Source organism: Sorex fumeus, unplaced genomic scaffold (genome assembly GCF_029834395.1).
Source record: "Sorex fumeus unplaced genomic scaffold, SorFum_2.1 ptg000034l, whole genome shotgun sequence".
In the NCBI taxonomy this organism is placed as follows: Eukaryota; Metazoa; Chordata; class Mammalia; order Eulipotyphla; family Soricidae; genus Sorex; species Sorex fumeus.
Genome location: NW_026606091.1, coordinates 8,763,356 through 8,784,740, shown reverse-complemented (window position 1 = coordinate 8,784,740; position 21,385 = coordinate 8,763,356). Strand labels below are relative to the sequence as shown.

At 38.8% G+C, this 21,385-nt stretch overlaps 1 protein-coding gene across 2 annotated transcripts in view; it reads right to left on the bottom strand.

Moving 5' to 3' along the window:
- Nucleotides 1–21,385, bottom strand: part of ADAMTSL1 (ADAMTS like 1) — a 454,178-nt gene that overhangs the window by 139,810 nt on the left and 292,983 nt on the right. For both annotated transcript variants that reach the window (XM_056117099.1, XM_056117100.1), the window contains 2 exons: nt 19,003–19,213; nt 3,929–4,108 (listed from right to left, as the gene is read on the bottom strand). In XM_056117099.1, coding sequence (XP_055973074.1) covers nt 3,929–4,108; nt 19,003–19,213 — 391 coding nt within the window. The remainder of the gene's footprint in view (nt 1–3,928; nt 4,109–19,002; nt 19,214–21,385) is intronic.

The following is a 21,385-nucleotide window of genomic DNA, read 5'->3' as shown; positions in this document are numbered from 1 at the left end:
GTTTAGGTATTGGATTTTGCTGTATTCTAGGATAAAAAGGAGTGTGGGTTATTGTTAAATTTAGACTAAGTGGTAGGTTTGTGCCTCTGCTTGGTTCAGACTGAGTTTAATGATAGGATTAGCCCAAGGTTAGCATTAAGGTTAGGTTTGTGGAGGACCAAGGTATTAGTTGTTTACTTCCTCAGTATAGAAACACTGTAAAATTTAGGGAAATTGGCATTTTCTGACATGAGTAAGGGTGAAGTTTACTATGGATTAGAGTTATGATAAAGATAAGGGATAGAATTGAATTAGGGAATTGTGTAAGGCTTGGTATTACTGTGTACCAATATTAAAAGTAAAGAGAAAGATTGGGCAATTGTTAAATTTGGGCTAGTTGGTAGGTTTATTCTGCTACTTGGGTCAGGCTGAGTATAACCATAGGATTATCTTCAGAATTAGTGTTAGGATTAGGTATGTGAAGGTTTCGGGTGTTTACTTCTTTCTTTCAGGTGTTTCAAATATGAAATTACCTGTAGAAAGTTCATTGAATTGTAGGGATTACCTATCATTTCTCTAACCATGTTGGAGAACTGATCAATGTATTTCTTAAGTGATTTGGAGATGGAAGCATTGGCAATCTGGACCTTCACCACACTTAACCAAAGCAATGCTTATCTGATCTATTTCAGATTTGTATTTCATTGTAACATTTTAGTTCAAAATAAAAGGGATCGTGTGGATTTAATATTTTAAATTTTATTTTATAAAGTAGTTCACAATATTTGATTACATTTAATATTCAAACACCAATCTCACCACCATTACATTTTCCCACCACCATATTTCAGATGTTTCTATCCTGAACCTGTGGATTTAATTTTTTAAAGAAATCCAACTAGGTTATTGAATCTTCTGAATTCCTTTGAGCTCTGAAATTAACTACTTTGACTTTAATTTTGTTTATATATTTTAAAGGTGGTGACAATATCCATAAACATAGACCCTAAAATGCTTATTATTACCTTATTCAGGCGATAGAAGGGTTTCTTTTAGAGAAAAGGGCTAAGGCCCTTTTGAGAGGTTTTACTCTCAGAACAGAATCTGAAAGTAATTTTATTTGAAGTATCTAAAACTTTGGCTTAATTCTCTCCCTGAGGGATTCTGTGCAGTAACCAAGAGATTGAGCCCAGAAAGTTAAGGATTAAAAAACACCCATAGATCATTGATGTCTTCCTTTCTCCAGGGGAGTCTTGTGGGGGGTGTGGAATGCATGTCTCATCTTAGCCAGAGAGCAAAGAGACGCTGCTGAAATGACAGAGCCAATGTGGGGCCTTGGAGAACATTCCCAGGAGTGCTTTTGCATAGCTTCAGCTTGAGTTTAATCCCAACAAATCACTGATTACTTTCCACCTTTCCCAGACCCTGCCCATGTTTGTGATTTCCATTCATCAATTCTGGTAACTCAGAACATTCTGGCAGAATGGCTAACTCCTCCATTTTATCCAAATGTAATTGCTTCTTCACAGGAAAACCAAAAAGCCTATGGCTGGCCTGGGCCATGACCCTGGATGCAACCAGTTAAGGTAAGTGCTCTTTATTCCCACTCTTCCCAACAATGGGCAGGGGTAAAAGAGAATCATAGCAATAATAAGGATTAACTTTTATTAGTAACCAATGATTCTCTCTACATCCTTTAGTACAAGTCACCAAATAACCTTATAAAGTGAACACTTTCCACTGCAGCGTATAGGGACTGATAAGTAGCTATCACAAGGATATTGTGGTAGAAAGTCAACAGTCAGGATTAGAACCTAAGATTTTCTGTTCTAGAGCCTGAATTGATACATAAGACTGCTCTAAAGTATGTTTTACTTAATGGGATTTCAGCACTTCAGTCTCCTTTGCATCATTCTAATTTCAGAGTCCCTCCTTCCAATAAATAAACTAAAAAAGGCACTTTTTTTTTTCTTTTTGGGTCACACCTAGCAATACACAGGGGTTCCTCCTGGCTCTGGACTCAGAAATTACTCCTGCAGTGCTCAGGGGATCATATGGGATGCTGGAAATTGAACCTGGGTCAGCCACGTGCAAGGCAAACACCCTACCTGTTGTGTTATCACTCCAGCCCCTAAAAAAGGCACTTTCAAAAATAAATTCTTTGTATTTTACATATGCTCAGAGATAAACTTTAGGATGAGCACATGGAAAAAAAATTATAGTGCACACAAGTCCTCTCCTTAGCACCTCACTCATGAAAGACAGTAACTGAGAAACTAGAGGGTGATACCCTTTCTAACACTCCCTTGGGAGAAGATCTTCAATAGTTTACTTGGTAAATATATCTGGGCCCCTTACTACACCATTATTTTGTGATTTTTTTTTCATGTCTACCACTATATCCCAAATCATTATTCCTTGGAATTTTCCACATTTCATGGAAACATTATATAGTCATACATGCACACAAACTAATGTGTTCATACACGTACACAAACACACATGGACATGTACTAATTCCACATACTTAATCCTGATGAAATAAACATTGGTTTTAAAATGTAAAAAAGAGAATCATTCCCTATCTTTTATGAAACATTTGAGGAGGAGTGCCACAAGAAGGCAATTACACTCCCAAATGACAAAACATTTACTAATGAAGGTAACTCTCAATTGCAATGCCCTGGGCAAGGTCATCAGAAGGTACTTCATATGAACTGATAAAATATGGAGCAAGAATTAAGGGGCCAGAGAAATGACAATACAGGGAGTTAAGTAATTCTTGGCATGCATTCAACACAGGTTCTATACTGGACAGCACCTATGGTCCCCCCTGAGTCTCACCAGAAGTGATCCCTGAGCATAAAACTATTCTGAGCACCACTGGGTGTTGGCTCTAAAAACAAAAAACAAAACAAATTTATATTAAAAAAAAAACTTATGATACTGAAAGAGGTCATGTCTTCATTTTCAGAGGCCACTTTCCTCATAGTGGAGGCAAGTCTAATTTATATGTTCTCAAGCAGCTAGAAGTTTTGCTGTATGAGCTGAATATTACTATACAAAGAAGGAAGCAGGACAGTGAGTCCAATTAATACACTTATGTGAAGAGGTGCCTTGGGACTCATTTTGACACTTCAGATTTTGACTAAATCTGGATATGAAGCAATAATGGGGGTGGGGGGCTTCTGGATGAACTACATGAGTCTGTGCAGGAAGACACATTGATGTATGGGAGAAATTTTAGGCATAGCAAAGTAGTGATAGTGACTGAAAACAAGTAAATGGATGCTGAGTACATGTGAATGAATTTGAGCTAATCTTAGAATTATCATAAAAAGCAGGTTAGTTGGGGTACAGTCCTTATTTATGAGGTAAAGTGAGGAATAGTGCACGCTGATACATCGTTTCCCCCAATGCGAGGCGGCAAGGGAAATCAAGTTCTCATGCTGGGAAGTTGCTGAAGTTTGGGAGCCAGGAAACTGACAGGAAAGAGGCAGGATTTCCTTGGCCTTCTTGTCCTAATAAATCATGTTGCTTATTGTCCAGTACTTGGAAGAGAAGACCTGCAGAGGCTTTGTCTTGCCTGAGTAGAGACCAGAAACATCTGGGAGTAGGAGGTGCAGGGAGGTCAGGAAGTGGGGGAGGGGGGTGTTGGAGAGAGGCAGGGAATCACCCAGTGCTCTGAGAAGAATCCAGGGCCCTAAGGGCATGAACAATGCCCGGTTTTGGTTCACAGGAACATTTCTAATTCCACACTTTGTACTGTAAGTAAAGTCTGGCTCCCAATTCATGTGTTTGCAGTCTTGTTGAAAGCTAGTGACACCTGTGGTATACATAGATAAGAAAAGCTCCATTCCATGAAGTTAGGCTTATTTCTGTTGTCTTGGGGGCATTCTTGGGTGCCCTTTTTTACTACTGTAGGCTCCTTTCTGAAGACGATGCCTACCTCTGACCAGTCGGAGAGAATCCACTCACTGGGACAGTCATCTTTTTTGCAGCCTTGCTGGGAGGTCAGTTTTGAGGATGAACAGAAGGTCTCAGGAAGTTCCAGAAAGCTGCCATCAGCCATGCGTTGTTTGCAAAGAACCTCACGCTTCTGAATGCCCCCACCACAGGTTCTGGAACACTGAAAAGGAAGAAAGAGAAAATCAACCCCAAAGAGGAAATTTGTTATGTTTTACTACCAATTCTAACCTCTGCCTTGACTGAATAAAAAGTGAAAAAAAAAGTTTGAAACAGAAAACCAGGAACCAGTCCAAAGGATTTTCCTTCCTTTTCTTGAAAAGAGTTTTGAAGCAAGATCTACAACCTGCACTCTTAAAAATTTAAGTAAAGTATTCAGGAATTTCAAGGTCCTTTAAATCTCAGAGTTGCTTCTAAACTATGATTTGTAGACACCCATGAGCAGTGGTTTAAAAGGTTAGTATAAAAAGTTAAAATAATAGAACGTCAAACATATTTATAATCTAGTGAAAATAATCTGTGCCTAATTGACTGAACAACTGTGAGACTGCTGCCATCCATGTCAATCTGAAGCAATTAATCTGCAGAGAAGGCAGCCCTTTCTTTCCAAATGTAAAAACCCATTTACTACATGAGAGGGGTATTTGATTTCTGAAGACCTCTCCTAGGACACTTTTGTTGTGATTCATGAATTGAGCAGTGGAAGCAAGAACCACTCAAATTTGTGATACAAGAAAACTAATCTCACCTTAGTGACTTTCAGTAGAACCCCAATCAAACACAATGTTTATACATAACTAACTAGCTACACTTCAGTTTCATGTGTGTATATGGGGGGATGGTGATGAGGTACTTGGGGTGGATGCGATAGCACAGATTGTTGATTTGTTCCAAGAATGTATCTATGTATCTACTCTCTTTCAATAGCAAGAGAACCCCTTATTTTTATCTGGACATATGATTTTTCAGCATACAGACTGTATCCATGAATGTCCCTGGAGGACAGGCATGGCCATGTGCTGAAGCACTGGTCAATGACATGTACATGAAAGGGTTGTGTACAATTTTAGGGAAACTGAAGACTGGGCAAGGAAGACAAAGTCAACCCAAAGTGCCACAACGTGTGGCACTTTCTCCTTCCTTTTTCTTGATGGCTGGAAAATAAAATTATATAATTTTATTTAAACTACAATTTAAACATTCATCTTCCATCTTGACCTGTGAGAGACAGCATGCTAGAAGCAACTCTACACTTTATTTTACCCATATTTTTCTATATCCAGCTGTGTTCAGACCTTACTCCTTGTTCTGCACTCAGGGATCACTTCTGGTGGGCTCACTTCAAGGACCATTTGAAGTGCCAGATTGGCTTCGTGCAAGACTACTGTTTCAGCCTTACATCAAAATGGCCCTTGAGGGCTTATATTTCCAACTGAAAGAGGAATACTGTTTTATCTCACTTAGCAATTGTGATGAATCTTTAAGCCATTTGGTTAGATCTGATATTAGCTAACCCATCAACCTATGACTGCCATGAAAATTCCTAGGAGCAGTGCTTTTGTCAAGAGTTTTCTCTTTCCAAAACAGACTGTCCTTGACCTAGAAGGAAATCAGGCCTGGGCATACAAAGCTGAGAGTCTGTGGTGCAGAAGCTGTTTCTACTACAGCAGTGACTTCTCTGCACTTCAATGTCTCAGTGGGTTGTACTGAGAATTAAAAGGGACATTTGTGCCTAATTAAGATTAAAATGAAGACAGAGTTCTTAATCGGGTCAAAATACAGAGTTGGCCCAGAGATCACTCTCCTACTCAATACAAACAGTATAATTTTGAGTGGACATACCAAAATATTCTGGGAGCTTGTATTTATTTTTTGGTACTTTTGGTTTTGTTTGAGGCCATACCCAGTGGTGCTCAGAGAATCACGTGGTGCCAGGAATTGAATCCAGACCTACTACACAGAAAGTACTAACTCAGTCTGTTGAGCTTCAAAAGCAGCAGTGAACTACTTTTGATTAGTGTTTTCAATTATTTCTGCAATGCATCCAGGTTTGTTAAAAATAGTTTTTTTGTTTTGGGGGATTTTTTGGTTTGTTTTAAGGCTATACCTGGTGATGTTCAGGGGTTACTTGTGGTTCTGCTCTCAAGAATTACTCCTGGCGGTGCACAAGGGACCATATGGAATGCCAGAATTGAATGTTAATTGATTGATCCTGTGAAAGGCAATCACTCTACCAACCATACTATCTCTCCAGCCCCTAAAATGTATTTTTCCATCATTGGAGTCAATTATGTACATTTATTGAATAAAAGAAGGCTAGTAGTAAAAGATGAAACACCACCCTATGAGGTGGGCCTTACTCCTTATTACAGAGAAAAAAGCTGAAACTACAGGGTGAAGTAAGTCAAATAAAATTGTAAAGAGTTGATTTCAGTTAAGTGCCAAATTCACCAAGAGCCCACCAAGCATATGCTGTGAGTTAGGGGCGCTAAGCACTGCTGCAGAATAAGTAGAAGCTCACTTCTTTCTCCTGTGCCTGTTGGAACACTCCTCTGCTTGCAGAATGAGTGGGGGATTCTTTCGCAGCTGTGACTTGCTGAATGTTCCAGGCCTTGCAAACTCCAAGCCAACTCTTCCCTTAAAGCCTGGGTTCATCCTTTTATCTCATGGGAGAACTATTACCTCATAATTCAATGCCTGTTTACTATGATCACCCTGACTAGCAGGAACTGGATCATACTTCATGTTAGGTACCAATATTCTAAAATAGGTCATCTATACTGTGGTGGCCTTGGAAATGTGTTTCTTCTCAGTCCCTGGACTCCTGAAGCAATGGCTTCAGAACTTCGGTCTGGGCCATGAAGCTCAGTACAGACTATCTGCAGTGAATGGTGTGACTCATCACTCTTCTCAGCAGTTTCTTTCAAGGGATCCTCTAGTATGCCGTTGAACCTTGACTATGGAAAAATTTGTGGCCCAGCACTAACAATTTAAGCTATGAGAGGTCCTGGTCTTGGAATCTCTGGTTTATTTCAGGAATTCCTTGACCTTTTCATTCACTGTAAAACTTTTTATTAAAGATTTTGTTTACTAGCAGTTAAATAAAACCATAATGCTTTTATTTCCCTCATGCATTTTGCACCCACAATATCTAGTTCAAGGTCTGTGTGAGACCACAGAGACTGGCACACATCAAAAAGAACAAGAACAACCACTGCTGGTGTGGATGTGGGGATAAACGGACTCTTCTTTCATTGTTGGTGGGAATGCTGACTGGTTCAACCTTTTTGGAAAACAATATGGGCATCCCTTCAAAAACTAGAAATTGAGCTTCCACATGAACCTGCAATACCACTTCTGAAAATATTTCCCAGGGATGCAAAAAAGCACAGTAAAAATGACATCTGTACCTATATGTTTATTGCAGTACTGTTCATAATAGCCCAAATCTAGAAACAACCCAAGTGCCCTAGAACAGATGACTGGTTAAAGAAACTTTGGTACATCTGCACAATGGAATACTATGCAGCTGTTAGGAGAGATGAAGTCATAAAATTTGCTTATAAGTAGATAGACATGGGGAGTATCATGCTAAGTGAAATCAGTCAGAAAGAGGGACAGACATAGAAGGTCTGCACTCATTTGTGGAGTATAGAATAATATAACATAAGGCTGATGCCCAAGGATAGTAGATACAAGGGCCAGGAGGATTGCCCCATAGCTGGAAGTCTGCCTCATGAGTGGAGGGGAGAAGGCAGATGGAATAGAGAAGGATCACTAAGAAAATGATGGCTGGAGGAATCAGTTGGGATGGAAGATGTGTGCCAAAAGTAGATAATGGACCAAACATGATGACCTCTCAGTGTCTATATTGCAAACCATAATGATCCAAAGTAAAGAGAGAATATGGAGAATATTGTTGGCCATGGAGGCGAGGGGGGGGAAGGGATATTGGGGAGATTGGTATACTGGGGAGATTGGTGGTAGGGAATGTGCACTGGTGGAGGGATGGGTATTTGATCATTGTGTGATTGTAACTCAAACATGAAAGCTTGTAACTTTCTCATGGTGATTCAATAAAATTAAAAGAAAAAAGAGAGGGACTGACACAGAATAACTGCACTCATTTGTGGAATATAAAATAAGATGATCCCCAAGGACAGTAGACACTAGGGTCAGGGATATTGCTCCATATTGGAAGCCTGCCTCATGAGCTGGGGGAGAAGGCAGCTGGAGTAGAGAAAGGATCACTAAGTCAATGACGGGTGGAGGGATCGTTCAGGATGGGAGAAGTGTGCTGAAAGTAGATAAAACAGCAAATGTGATAGCCTCTCAGTATCAATAATGCCCAAAAGTAGAGAGAGAATATGGGGGAAATTATCTTCCATAGAGGCAGGGGGAGGGTTAGAATGGGGGTGGATACTGGGGACACTGGTGGTGGAAAATGTGCACTGGTGGAGAGATGGGTATTTAATCATTGTATGACTGAATTCAAACATGAAAGCTTTGTAACTGTATCTCATGGTGATTCAATTAAAAATAATAAAACAAACAAATAGGTCTGTGTGAGTATGAATCCTCAGTAAATATTTGTGGACTGGAACTGAAGTTGGTGTTTGGGGGAAATTGGAATAAATGGTAAGAATTCTTTTAACTTTGAATATTTCTCTTTTTTATATGGATAATTAAGTGGTTTTTAAAATTAATTATTTTTAAAATCTTGGACCACACTAGTAGTGCTCTGCATTTAGGAATCACTCCTGGGGGAAGTCGGGGGACCATATGGGGTTTTGAGGATTTAACCCAAGTTGGCCACATGGAAAACAAGCCCCTTATTATCTGTATTACCACTTGGCATCCTCGCCCTACCTCTACCCCCCGCTCTTATAACCCCAGCATAACCAAGACTTTAAAGTTGGACTTAACATGATATTTTAAACTCAGTCTTCTCTTATTTCTGTCAAATTCTGCTTGTAATCAGATATAATCAGAATTCTGTCAAATTCTGCTTATATTCTATAATCAGATTAGTTTTTTGTTTATAGTGCCTCTTTAAGTCAGAACTTTTCAGACAATTAACTATGTGGATAACTGATTATGATAGATTTACAAGTTTAGACCCTGTGTTCTATGCAAATTTTCCATTCTATGAATTATTAAAATTCTTCCAGGAACTTACTGAAATTTTGTTAAAATTATAATTTCCAAAACAAATTTATTCTCATGATCAAATATTTAACTACTAAACAATTTTCTCTCCCCTATGCCTTCTCAACATGTCCATTTTATCTTGAACTAATCTTGAACCAAATATTATTCTGAACTAAAAATGTCTAGGATAGAATTTTTGATTCTGTTCCTCTAGTCTCATTCAAACAAGGTGGCTGGAGAGATAGTTCAAGAAGTAGAGCACATACTTAGCATGTGGGAGGTGCCAAGTTTGATTTTTGGCACTGTATGGTACCCTAAACACTGCTAGGTATAGCCCTTGTATTGCCAGGTGTGACCCAAAAAAGGAAAAAAACCCCCAAAACCAAAAAGACGTAACTGAATAAGGACCCTGCTGGGGTTAGGAAAGACTAACCTGACATAAGGACTGTAGTCTAGGATATATAGTGAGATGTCCCCAGGAGGAGCGATCTTTTAGGTTTAATATATCTCTTACTGTGTTCATACAAAATAACTAGAATTATTTACTGTATCACTGTCATTCCGTAGTTCATCGACTTGCTCAAGCAGGTGCCAGTAATGTCTCCATTCGTCCCAGCCCTAAGATTTTAGCAGCCTCTCCTTACTCTCCTTCGCAACGGTGCCATATTGGGGGCCCTTTCAGCGTCAGGGGAATGAGACCCGTTATTGTTACTGTTTTTGGCATATCGAATATGCCACGGGGACCTTGCCAGGCTCTTCCTTGTGGGTGGGATACTCTCAGTAGCTTGCTGAGCTCTCCAAGAGGGACTAAGAATGTATATAAGAGCATACAAGAATGTTAAAACCAAACACGTGTGCTGCTTTAGGCATATCAGTGGGCTAGATTATAAGAGGTTGCTCAGCCACTGAATAAGGACTCCGCTGGGGTTAGGAAAGACTAACATGACATAAGGACTGTAATCTAGAATTTATAGCAAGATGTACCCAAGAGGAGTGATCCTTTAAGCTTAATATACCTCTTACTGTATTCATACAAAATCACTGTCACTGTCACTGTCCTCCCGTTGTTCATTGATTCGTTCGAGTGGGCCCAGTAACATTGTGAGACTTGTTACTGTGTTTGGCATATCAAATACATCAAGGTAGCTTGCCAGGCTTTGCCGTGTGGGAGAGATACTCTCGTAGCTTGCTGAGCTCTCTGAGAGAGGCAGAGGAATCGAACTCGGGTTGCCCATGTTGGCTGCATGCAAGGCAAATGCCCTACCTGCTGTGCTATCGCTCCAGCCCTCATATAGAATAACTAGAATTATTAGTAAGAAGTAAACTTAATATGATTGTTTAAATGGATTATTAGCTAAGGAAAGAAGAAAGCATTTGGATGGAATCTCACCCTTGAGCAGATCTCCTAGTAATCTAGAGTGCCGAACTACCAACAGAGATTTTGTCCCTGAGTTAATATCCTAGAAGACCTTCCCCTGAGGGAGAGGTTTTACATCTGTTTATTGTTATAATGCACAACCCCACCTATGTCTATCTCCACCCTTCTCTATTTTTATATAAATACATTGTTTTTATATAAATACATTTTTATATATAAATACAAGAAAGAAGTAGGATGAAATAAAGGGTCACTGATTACCAACCAACTGGGGCCTCATTCCCTTGTTTCCTCATTCATGTGTCACTATTTTGTCACAATTGGCCAGCTTGGGGAGACAGTTCTTGGCCACAGAAGGCATGCATCACACACCCACACTTTTTGAATTCACAATAAGGCCCCAAAGTATAGGGGAATGGTGAAGATGAAAGAGAGAGAGAGAAAGAGAGAGAGAGAGAGAAAGAGAGAGAGAAATGGAGGAAGAGGGAGGGACAGAGACAGAGATAGAAAGAGAGAAACAGAGACAGAAAGAGAGAAGAAAAGTGCCTGCTATAGAGGCAGGGGAGAGGGCAGAAGAAACTAACAAACTGAGGACATAGGTAGTAGGTAATGTACACTGGTGAAGGGAGAGGAGTTGGAACATTATATGACTGAAACCCAATCATGGACAACCCAATCATGAATAACTTTGTAACTATGCATCTCACTGTGATTTAATTAAGAAAATTAATTTAAAAAGAAGTGTTTGCAGAAACTTTCTCAAAGAAGAAATCCGAATGGCAAAAAAGCACATGAGAAAATGCTCTACATCATTAATCATCAGGGAGATGCAGATCAAAACCACAATGAGATACCATCTCACACCTCAGAGACTGGCCCACATTCAAAAGAACAAAAGCAACCGTTGCTGGCGCGGATGTGGCGAGAAAGGGACACTCCTTCACTGTTGGTGGGAATGCCGACTGGTTCAGCCCTTTTGGAAAACAGTATGGACGTTCCTCAAAAAATTAGAAATTGAGCTCCCATTTGACCCAGCGATACCACTCCTGGGAATATATCCCAGAGAGGCAAAAATGTGTAGCCGAAGTGACATCTGCACTTGTTTGTTCATTGCAGCACTCTTTACAGTAGCCAGAAACTGGAAGAGACCTGAGTGCCTAAGAACAGATGACTGGTTAAAGAAACTTTGGTACATCTACACAATGGAGTACTATGTAGCTCTTAGAAAAGATGAAGTCATGAAATTTACATACAAGTGGTACAATATGGAAAGTATCATGCTAAGCGAAATGAGTCAGAAAGAGAGGGATAGACATAGAAAGATTGCATTCATCTGGGGGATATAAAGTAACAAAATATGAGATTAATACCCAAGAATAGCTGAGATCAACACCAGGAGAATTACTCCATAACTTAGAGGTCAGCCGGGTATTCTAGGGGAAAGGACAATTCAGATAGAAACACCAAGTGGAGGGTGTTTGGAGGATCCTCCCAGGAGGGGAGATGCAGGTTGAAAGTAGACTGGACTGAACATGTTCGCCACTCAATGCCACTTTTGCTGATCACAACACCCAAAAGGAGAGAGAGAACAAAAGGGAATGCCCTGCCACAGTGGCAGGGGGGGATGGGGGGATGGGGGATTGGGGGGGGAGGGATATTATCCTGGTGGTGGAAAATGGGCACTGGTGGAGGGATGGGTATTTGATTGTGGTATGACCGAGATCCAAGCACAAAAATTTGTAAATCTACAACTGTACCTCATGGTGTTTCACTAACAAAAAAAAAAATTCCAAACTTAGGTTCAAAGAACAAAAAAAGCATAATAATGAAGCAGAAAATGTAGAAAATGTTCTTTCCTAATGTCAGAATTCTAATTATATGTCTAAAGTTTAAAGTAAAAAAAAGTGTTTGATTATAATATACAACCAAATTCTCTGTGATTCCTATTGAGTTTGCCAGGCATTAAGAGCATGCTTTCTTAGTTGCTGTTATCTGGTGACTGGCATTTTAGACTCTTTGCTGGGATTACAAATCTCTTTTACAAATAGGAGTATAAATCTCTTTTTATACTTTATGACTAAAATTTTGTTTTTCTAAATATTTTATGAGACATGTGGACTTTTCTTAACTCTCCAATAGTAAGTAGCTACTAAGAATAACTCTCAGAAAATATTTGCACACAGTATATCAGTTAAAGTGTTGATATCCAAGATCTACAAAGTACTCACAAAATTCAAGAACAAAAAGAACAAAACATCAAGCTATCCCATCCATTAATGGAGCAATGAGATGAACAGACACTTCCCCAAAGAAGATATACAAGTGGGCAACAGACATATAAAGGTTCTTGTTGTCACTCTTGATTAGGGAAATATAAAACAAAACAATAATGAGACATTTTCTAATGCCAGTAAGAGCAGGACGTATCAAAATGTCTAGAAACAGTTTTAGCGGGGTTATGGTGATCCCTTACCCACTGTTGGTGGGAATGTTTTGTTCTGCTTCTATGAAAATTAATATGGAGATATCTCCAAGAAAATATGAATAGCACTCCCATGTGACTAAATGATAATACTTCTTGGCATCTATCCCCCAAACACACACAAAAATTACTTCGAAAGGATATATGCACACCTATGTTCATCATTGCACTAAGTACAATAGTCAAGAGATGAAAACAGCCCAAGTACTCAGCTATGACTAAATGGATCAAGAAGTTATGGTATATATGCACAATAGAATACCATGCAGCTCAAAGAAAGAGCAAAATCACATAATTTGCAACAACATGAATGGAACTAAAAGATATCATGTTGGGTGAAGTCAGTAAGAAGGCAAGGGATAGATGCAGAATGATCTCTCTTATATGTGAGACTTAAAGAAACACAGCATAGTAGCAACAAAGATTCAAAGACAATACAACAGGAGAACTGACCCATACAATTGAGTTGGTGATAGGTGGGCTTGAATGGATGAGGCATTAGGGTTATTGGGGATGGAGGTAGACACAATGGTGATAGGTGTGGTGTTGGAATTATGGTGCATAAGAAAACAGGATTAACAGTATTTAAAGTCACAGAATCTCCATCAATACTGCCATAAAAAAGTACTTTTCCAGAAAAAAAGCAATTTTCTTGGCTTGCCAAAATTAATCATCTTTATGTTAAAATGTTTATGACCAGAAACCAAACACAGTAATTTGCATTACCATTTACTGCCTATTTTAATTCTATTTGTATATCTACTTCAAATGTTATGAACATATTCATTCATAGTTAAAGAAAGAATATTTCTCAGATGGAAGTTGTTCAGTAGAATTTCTTAGTGAATGTGGAAATAGAGAAAAAGCAGGTTAATTTTTTCTCTCTGTCAAATAGAGGAAGCAGATGATGAAATAACTGATCTTACTTGAAGGGTGGAATGCTATGCAATTGCGCTACAAATTACTCAATTAAAACAACATAACTGCAGGCTGGAGCAATAGTACAGTGGGTAGGGAGGCTTGCTATGAACACAACAGACATGAGTCCCATTCTCAGCAATCTATATGGTCCCCAGAACTTACCAGGAGTGATTCCTGAGTGCAGAGCCAGGAATAATCCATCAACACTTCAGAGTATCCCCGCCCCCCCAACAAACAACATATCAGGAATATCACTTTACAGAAAGTCCTGATATAAAGGACAGACCCTCAGATCAAAGAATGATTTCCGAGCCCCCAAATTTGTGACAATATGATTATTAAACAGTTGTAAGAAAAAGAAAACAGAAAACTCAGCTTGCTGATTTGAAGACTGATCTACATGTAAAGGTTTAGGAAAATCTCAATACCTAGAAGATAAAGTCTATACTCCTGAGGACATCATTCAGGTTCTTTACACTCTAACTTAAATTAAGCTTCCCAGGCACATTTTTGGCCAGCCTGCCTTGGGCCAGCCAGTGCTTTTGCTACAATGAATTATTTGACATTCTCTGTTCATATGGATGCTTACTATGCTCAGGTCTTTGAACATGGTATTCACTCTAAGAACAATGCTCTCCACCTTTTGGTCTATTCATCTAAAAACTTCCAAGGTACCACTGAAGGTCTGGCTCAAAGGGGCTTTTATAACTACTTTAGTTCAAGGCAAATGAGTCACCTCCTCTCTCACTTGACCTGGAATGATCCATTTATAAAAAGAAGTCATCATTTATGTGACTGCTCTTTTTCTCTTCCCACTGCATGCATGCAGGATGATGTGTCTGTTGAGCAAAGGGAAAGTATTTATATTGCTATTCCCTGCTGCCTAGAGGAGCATTTGGGGGGAAAAGTATGCATTTCTTAAAAGTGTGTAGAATTGTTGATTGTCTGAATGAAAAGAGCCAGAAGTCCAGATTCTTAAAAGATGTAAAACAAAGATCCAGCCCATGGGATGAATAGCCACTGTTTATGACTGTTTAATCATTAGCCAGAAGCTGCTTCTAAGAGTAAGTCAGCAGAGGCACTATGAGCTCTATTGGGCTTTCCAGAGATGGCCAATGACCACCTAGCTGAATAAATACAGTCAACATTTTGTGTCTTAAATGCTTTCCTCATCTTTGTTCAAAGTTACCCTGAAATGCTTACAATAATGGAAAGATGGATTTGTAAATTTATCCCAAAATGCAGGTGATAAAATGTGCAAGTGAATAGAGGCCCCAAAGTCTGTGACATCTATTTGAACACAGCGAGGTTACCCAGTGAGACTGACAGTTTGGACCCGAGAGAAAAAATGCATAGAAGAAAAGTTTTGAAGAGGAAAAGCACAGAAGTTTAATAAACCAAATTTAATAGTTTTTATGAATTAATAAAATCAATAATATAAAGAGGTAAAATTCTGGTAAGGGATGTTGTTTTTAAATATATGCAAGGAAACCACAACACCCAATAGGAGAGAGAGAACAAAAGGGAATGCCCTGCCACAGAGGCAGGGTGGGATGTGGGGGATGGGGGGTGGGAGGGACACTGGGATCCGTGATGGTGGGAAATGGGCACTGGTGGAGGGATGGGTATTTGATCATTGTATAATTGAAACCCAAGCACAAAAATTTGTAAGTCTACAACTGTACCTCATGGTGTCTCATTAATAAAAATAAATAAATTAATAAATATATGCAAGGAGGGGCGCCAGAACAGTAGTATAGCATGTAGAGTGGTTGACCTGGTTTAGATCTCTGGCATCTGATATGGTCCCCTGAGAATGGCTGGAGTGAAATAAATCTGTCTATCTATCTATCTATCTTAAATGGATGGAATAAATAACAAAAAAAAGAATTTATATTGCTTATCTAGCATGAAAAGTCAGAAATGTAGAGTAAACACTTAGTAGTAGTTGCTTCTGTACAGAAATTCAATGATTTATGTGATCCTCATTTTAAAAGTTTTTCTTGTAATCACTTAATTCTGCCTGTTGTGACACTATTTATTTCACCATGGTATCTTTTATTTATTTATTTATTTAATTTTATTGAATCTCTGTGAGATAGTTACAAGCTTTCATGTTTGGGTTACAATCACACAATAATCACACAGCTATCCCTCCACCACTGCACATTCCCCACCACCAATATCCCTGGTATACTCCCCTTTTCCCACCCTCCCCTGCCTCCATGGCAGACAATTTTCTCCATACTCTCTCTCTCTCTACTTTTGGGCATTGTTTTGCTATACAGCTACTGAGAGGCCATCATGTTTGGTCCTTTATCTACTTTCTGCACACATCTCCCATCTCGACCAATTCCTCTAGGCATCATTTTCTTAGTGATCCCTTCTCTATTCTAGCTGCCTTCTCCCCTTTGCTCATGAGGCAGGGTTCCAGCTATGGAGCAATCTACCTGTCCCATGTATCTACTATCCTTAGGTGTCAGCCTCATATGTTGTTTTATACTCCACAAATGAGTGCAGTTCTTCTATGTCTGTCTTTCTCTTTCTGACTCATTTCACTTAGCATGGTATTCTCCATCATCATGGTATCTTAAGTTATTCAGCACTGAGTTCATTTTCTTGGAAATTCAAGTCATTGAGTTGGACATAAGTGATGTTTATATTGCTTCTATAATCAACTTTCCTGTTTTAACATACTGTGCTGTGCATAATTCTAACTCAATTCATTCTTCATTCACTCTTTTATTATAATATTAACATCTGAGTGCTAGTTGATTACCAGGCACTATATTAGGTACTGGCAATTGAAGAGGAATACAACATTGTCACTCAGTATGGTTACTACATGAAGTCTAGCAGAGGAAAAATTACTATAAAACAGGGTCAGTTTTACAAAAAGGGAATACCAAGGAGACTGTAGTTCAAGTCTTTGTGGAGAGTTGGGAAAGTTCTTCACAGAAAGATGACATAGGAGGGCTTGGTCAGGTGATAAGGAGTTCTGGCAGAGTCAGCTCAAAAATGCACAGAACCAGATATAAAGAAAGATGGGATGTCCCGGAAACTCTGAAGAGTCATTAGAAGGTAGAGTAGAAGGGAGAGAACAGAAAGGGGAGGATAGGTGGGAAATGAAACTGTAAAAGATGAAGGGCAGACAGTGAAAAGCCTTGGACATAATTGATACATAATCTCATGACCATCATTTATCATAAAGCATTTCAATTTGGGGGTAACATGACCCAGTTTGTAGGAAAGTGGTTCAGGCAGCAAAGGCCACTGGGTCCCACAGATCACTGGTCTGTGAGATATTAATAGGTGTGGCAGTTAAACACGTCAAAATTATGTTGCTTACCTTACACCCATTTGGGTAATAGCACTTATTAATACTTGAAAGACTTGATTGAGGGCCTGTAGTAAAGGAAATTCCATGCCAGGTTGGGGCACACTAGATGAGAATTAGATGAGACAACACAGGGAGGTCAGTGAAAGGTTATTTGTAGTGATTTAGTCCACTGTGAGGGCAGGAACCAAAATAATGGGAGAAGGATTAGAAAGTAAGAGAAAAGAACAGTGGGATTTAGTGAAAAATAGGAGGAAGAATCAATAAGGCATGTGTTTGAGAATGAGGGTCAAATGAGGCTGAGATAGTACCAGTTTCTAACTAGAGAACAGGCTAAATGATCAGTAAAAGGTGACTAGGTCTGCTGGAAACTGGCAAGGAGTTATGGTAGTGAATTTGATATTAGACCTTTGGAATTTGTGGTAATTTGTGCTATATGAGGTGTGATAGGTTCAATAGGGAGAGACAATCCTTAGTGTATAACAGAAGTTAAAACAGAGCCAAGCTGAATAAGAGCTCAAAAAAACAAAGGAAAGGGTACTGAACTCTTTCTTACAAAATAGACTTATTAAAAAGAGAACAGAATTTCTGCCATAATGATTTTTTGTGGATTTAAATTACCTTGTTCATCTAATATCAAAGGGTATACAATATATCTCTGGGTTTAATAATATTGTTACTATGTGAAAACAGGGTTACACACTCACTAAAATTCAGAGCAAACATTCCAAAAAGTGTTCTACTAATAAATAAAATGCAAAATACATATTAAAATTCTGACTTCTGATCTGTTTCACTTATATTTATTGTTACTTCTAAAGGTGGGATCAAATGTTCCTTTCTTTATGAAATACACTAATTTTTTTCTTCCTGTGGTTATTTTAAATATTGTTTCCAATTTGTGAGAATTTTTATTTTATTCACTGCAATAGAATACAACTGATGATTCAAATGATTCTTTCTGCCAGAATTCTCTAATAGAAATGAAAGTTATTATTTTCTGTATGTTTAAACCTAGAAAATGAAAAACTTAATTCCTAAGCATTTATAGTTATCATTAAAATTCTTTTCCTTTCTTTATGTTACCAGGAAAGACTCTTATCTCATATATTTTTATATAGTGAAATATAAGCCCTTTGAATTATAACCCTGATTTTTAAAAAGATTTATGGGGAAATGGCTACATAATCATAGTATTGAGCAAAGGGAAAAGGAGATCTCAGGTGATTGCTTCAGTCTTTGCACAGATGTGTGCAATATGTGTATACAGTGTGTCCACAGAATCTTGATTATAAGATATATGTAAATACAGGCACTGTGGCACTGTCCTTCCATTGTTCATCAATTTGCTTGAGTGGGCACAGTAACATTGTGAGACTTGTTGTTACTGTGTTTGGCATACCAAATACGTCACGGGTAGCTTTCCAGGCTTTGGCATGCTGGCGAGATACTCTCAGTAGCTTGCTGTGCTCTCCAAGAGGGGCAGAGGAATTGAACGTGGGTCGACTGGGCTGGCTGTGTGCAAAGCAAATGCCCTACCACTGTGCTATATAATCGATATAATTTGTACTTTTGTAAGTTACTTTTGTAAGTTACTGGATATGGCAAGGTAGAAGAGTATAGTATTTCTAATTAAAGTAGTTCAATTTGAAGAGGTTGGGGGAATGCAAAGAAAAAAAGGGATGAACAGTCCTTGGTAGATTTTCAATGGGATTAAATTTTGTGAAAAGAGTGTTTCTCTGTCCTGAACCATGGCTGCAAACACAATCTTCTATATTGAGGACCTACCTGCTGCCATTGTCCAGGGTACCAGTCTGGGGGGCAGTTGAAACGGTTACAGGCTTGCACAGTGCTGGGCTTGGGCTGACGACATAGATCATCAGCCAGGATTACAGTTTCATTCATCTCTCTGGAGATTAGGTGGGAGCAGAAGACATCTCTGGTTTGCAGACCAACCCCACATGTGAGACTGCATTGACTCCACTTGCCAATTTCCCACCTAGGAAGAAATTAGAGGGGAAGAAAACACCCTGAGTATCACTGGACATTTACTATGACATCAAATATTGAGTATCATTGTACATCTACTATGATATCAAATATTGGTAAGAGAATGGGAGGTTTTGGGAAATGATTGACTAGAAATTCAATCCCAAGCCTAGAAAGAGATTTCCCTCCATGCTCTAGAACAAAGTATAGGTGATAAAATAAAACATCCCACAGTCACCAATAAATTGTCAGGAGTGGTCACAACTATGTTTATTTTGGTAGAACATATTAACTTTATCAAAACAGAGTGTGGTATGCTAGATAAGACATACGTTGCATACATAAGGTATCAGGTACCACATATTCAATACCAGATATAGAAATAGCCTTTTTGATTACCTCTAGAGCCCCCATTCTAAACAAGACTAAAGAAGTGCTTATTTTTCTTTGTCTTCAAAGTGAAAGATTGTTGGCTCTAACTTCCTTCAAACTTCCATCATAGCACAGAAATGTCTCTGTCTTATGTAAAAATATCATCACTCCTGGAACTGGAGAATGCAACAAAAATGAAGGTTGCTGAATAGGTCAGTATTTTGAGGGGAAATAAGTAAAGTGAACAGCTTAATATTTGGAAGTAGAAGTTTAGCACACATATATGAATTGAGTCTGTGAATGCGCAAGTTTTGAGAAGTACATTCATAGTGAGCTAATGATCCACCACCTTTCTCTTGGTTGCAGTCTTCAAAGAGAATGAGTAGAAAAAATTTGCTTGGGTTCTGAGAAAAAGTGACCACCCCACTCCCTGCCCCCTGGACTGTCACCACCACCAAAAAAGGTGCTCTTTAATGACGAGTTTTAGAAAATTTTGCTTATGATGTGAGGCATAGAGGTTCTTTCAATAGGAGTCAGGAGTTAGCCAAAAAAGAAAAAAGGAAAAAAATCCATGACATGTACATCCTTCAGTAGCTAGGCATCCCAACTTTTACAGCCAACCCTGAAAATTGGTTATGTCTTTGACCTTAATGCTTTTTGGCTGTAAAATGATTATGTATTCTCTCAGTTTCTTTCTGCTACTCTTATATGTAACTATCTTTCCAACCTTATTTCCTCTACCTCCTTTCATTTACTCTACATTTTGATCATAACTACTGCAACCACTTTGCTATTCTCAGCTCATGTTCTTCATTTAAGCAAGGTTTGGCTATCAAGTAGTACTCGGGTGGGTTGGGTGACCAAGCAGTCATTCTTGGCCAATTGAGAGATGGTTCAACAAAGGGGTTTGAGAATGTGCAGGTGTTCTGGCCTTGTATTGACAGGGATAACGAGGCCAATCCCAGAGGTACTGGGACCTCCAAGCCATACCCAGTGATGCTTGAGGGGCATCCAGGGCAATTCTTGGGGGATAACATGGTACTGGGAATTAAACCAAAGTTGGACACATGTTAGGTATATACATAAACTGGTATACTATTTCCCAGTTTCCTGATTTGAAATATTTTTGCCCTTTTTCACCCTATAAAATTTCCCCTATATCTTTTTATAAACCTTATTTAAACACCACGGTCTACAAAGTTGTTCGTAATACAGTTGTTTCAGTCATTCCATGTTCCAATCACATTACCAGTGTGACCTTCCCTCCACCAATGTCCCCAGTTCCCCACCCACCCCGAAGCCTTATTTTGTCCCGTTTAAGGTACCAAATAGTTTACTTTATATTGTTTGTTACAACACACAGTGAAACAAAATTACTCTTGCATTAATAATTTACTTTATACTGGGGGTTATTGCTGGGATAGATGGGGTGGTACATGTGTGTTTGCTCTCTAAGGTTGCACAGGTTAGCTGTGGTGTCAGCACACTTGTCTGCACTGCTCATTATTTTGATTATACATACTGACATTCCCTTCCCTGCCCAAGTCTTCCCATTTATCAGGCACAAAAAATTTTATATTGCTTGTTGCAATGAGGAGTTATCAGAAATTAGACCAATAAGAGGTAATTTGTGGTAATTGTTATATCTTACAGTGGTGTTACTAAAGTTATTATCTGAGGATTTACTGAACTGGTTGGTGCCAACTGAGCCTTCTCTGTTATTGTTTTCACTCACTGAGCTTAGTGGTCTTCTATATAACTTTCCCATCAAATTTTCTGTGGTCCTACTGGGCTGTCAGTACTATGAAAT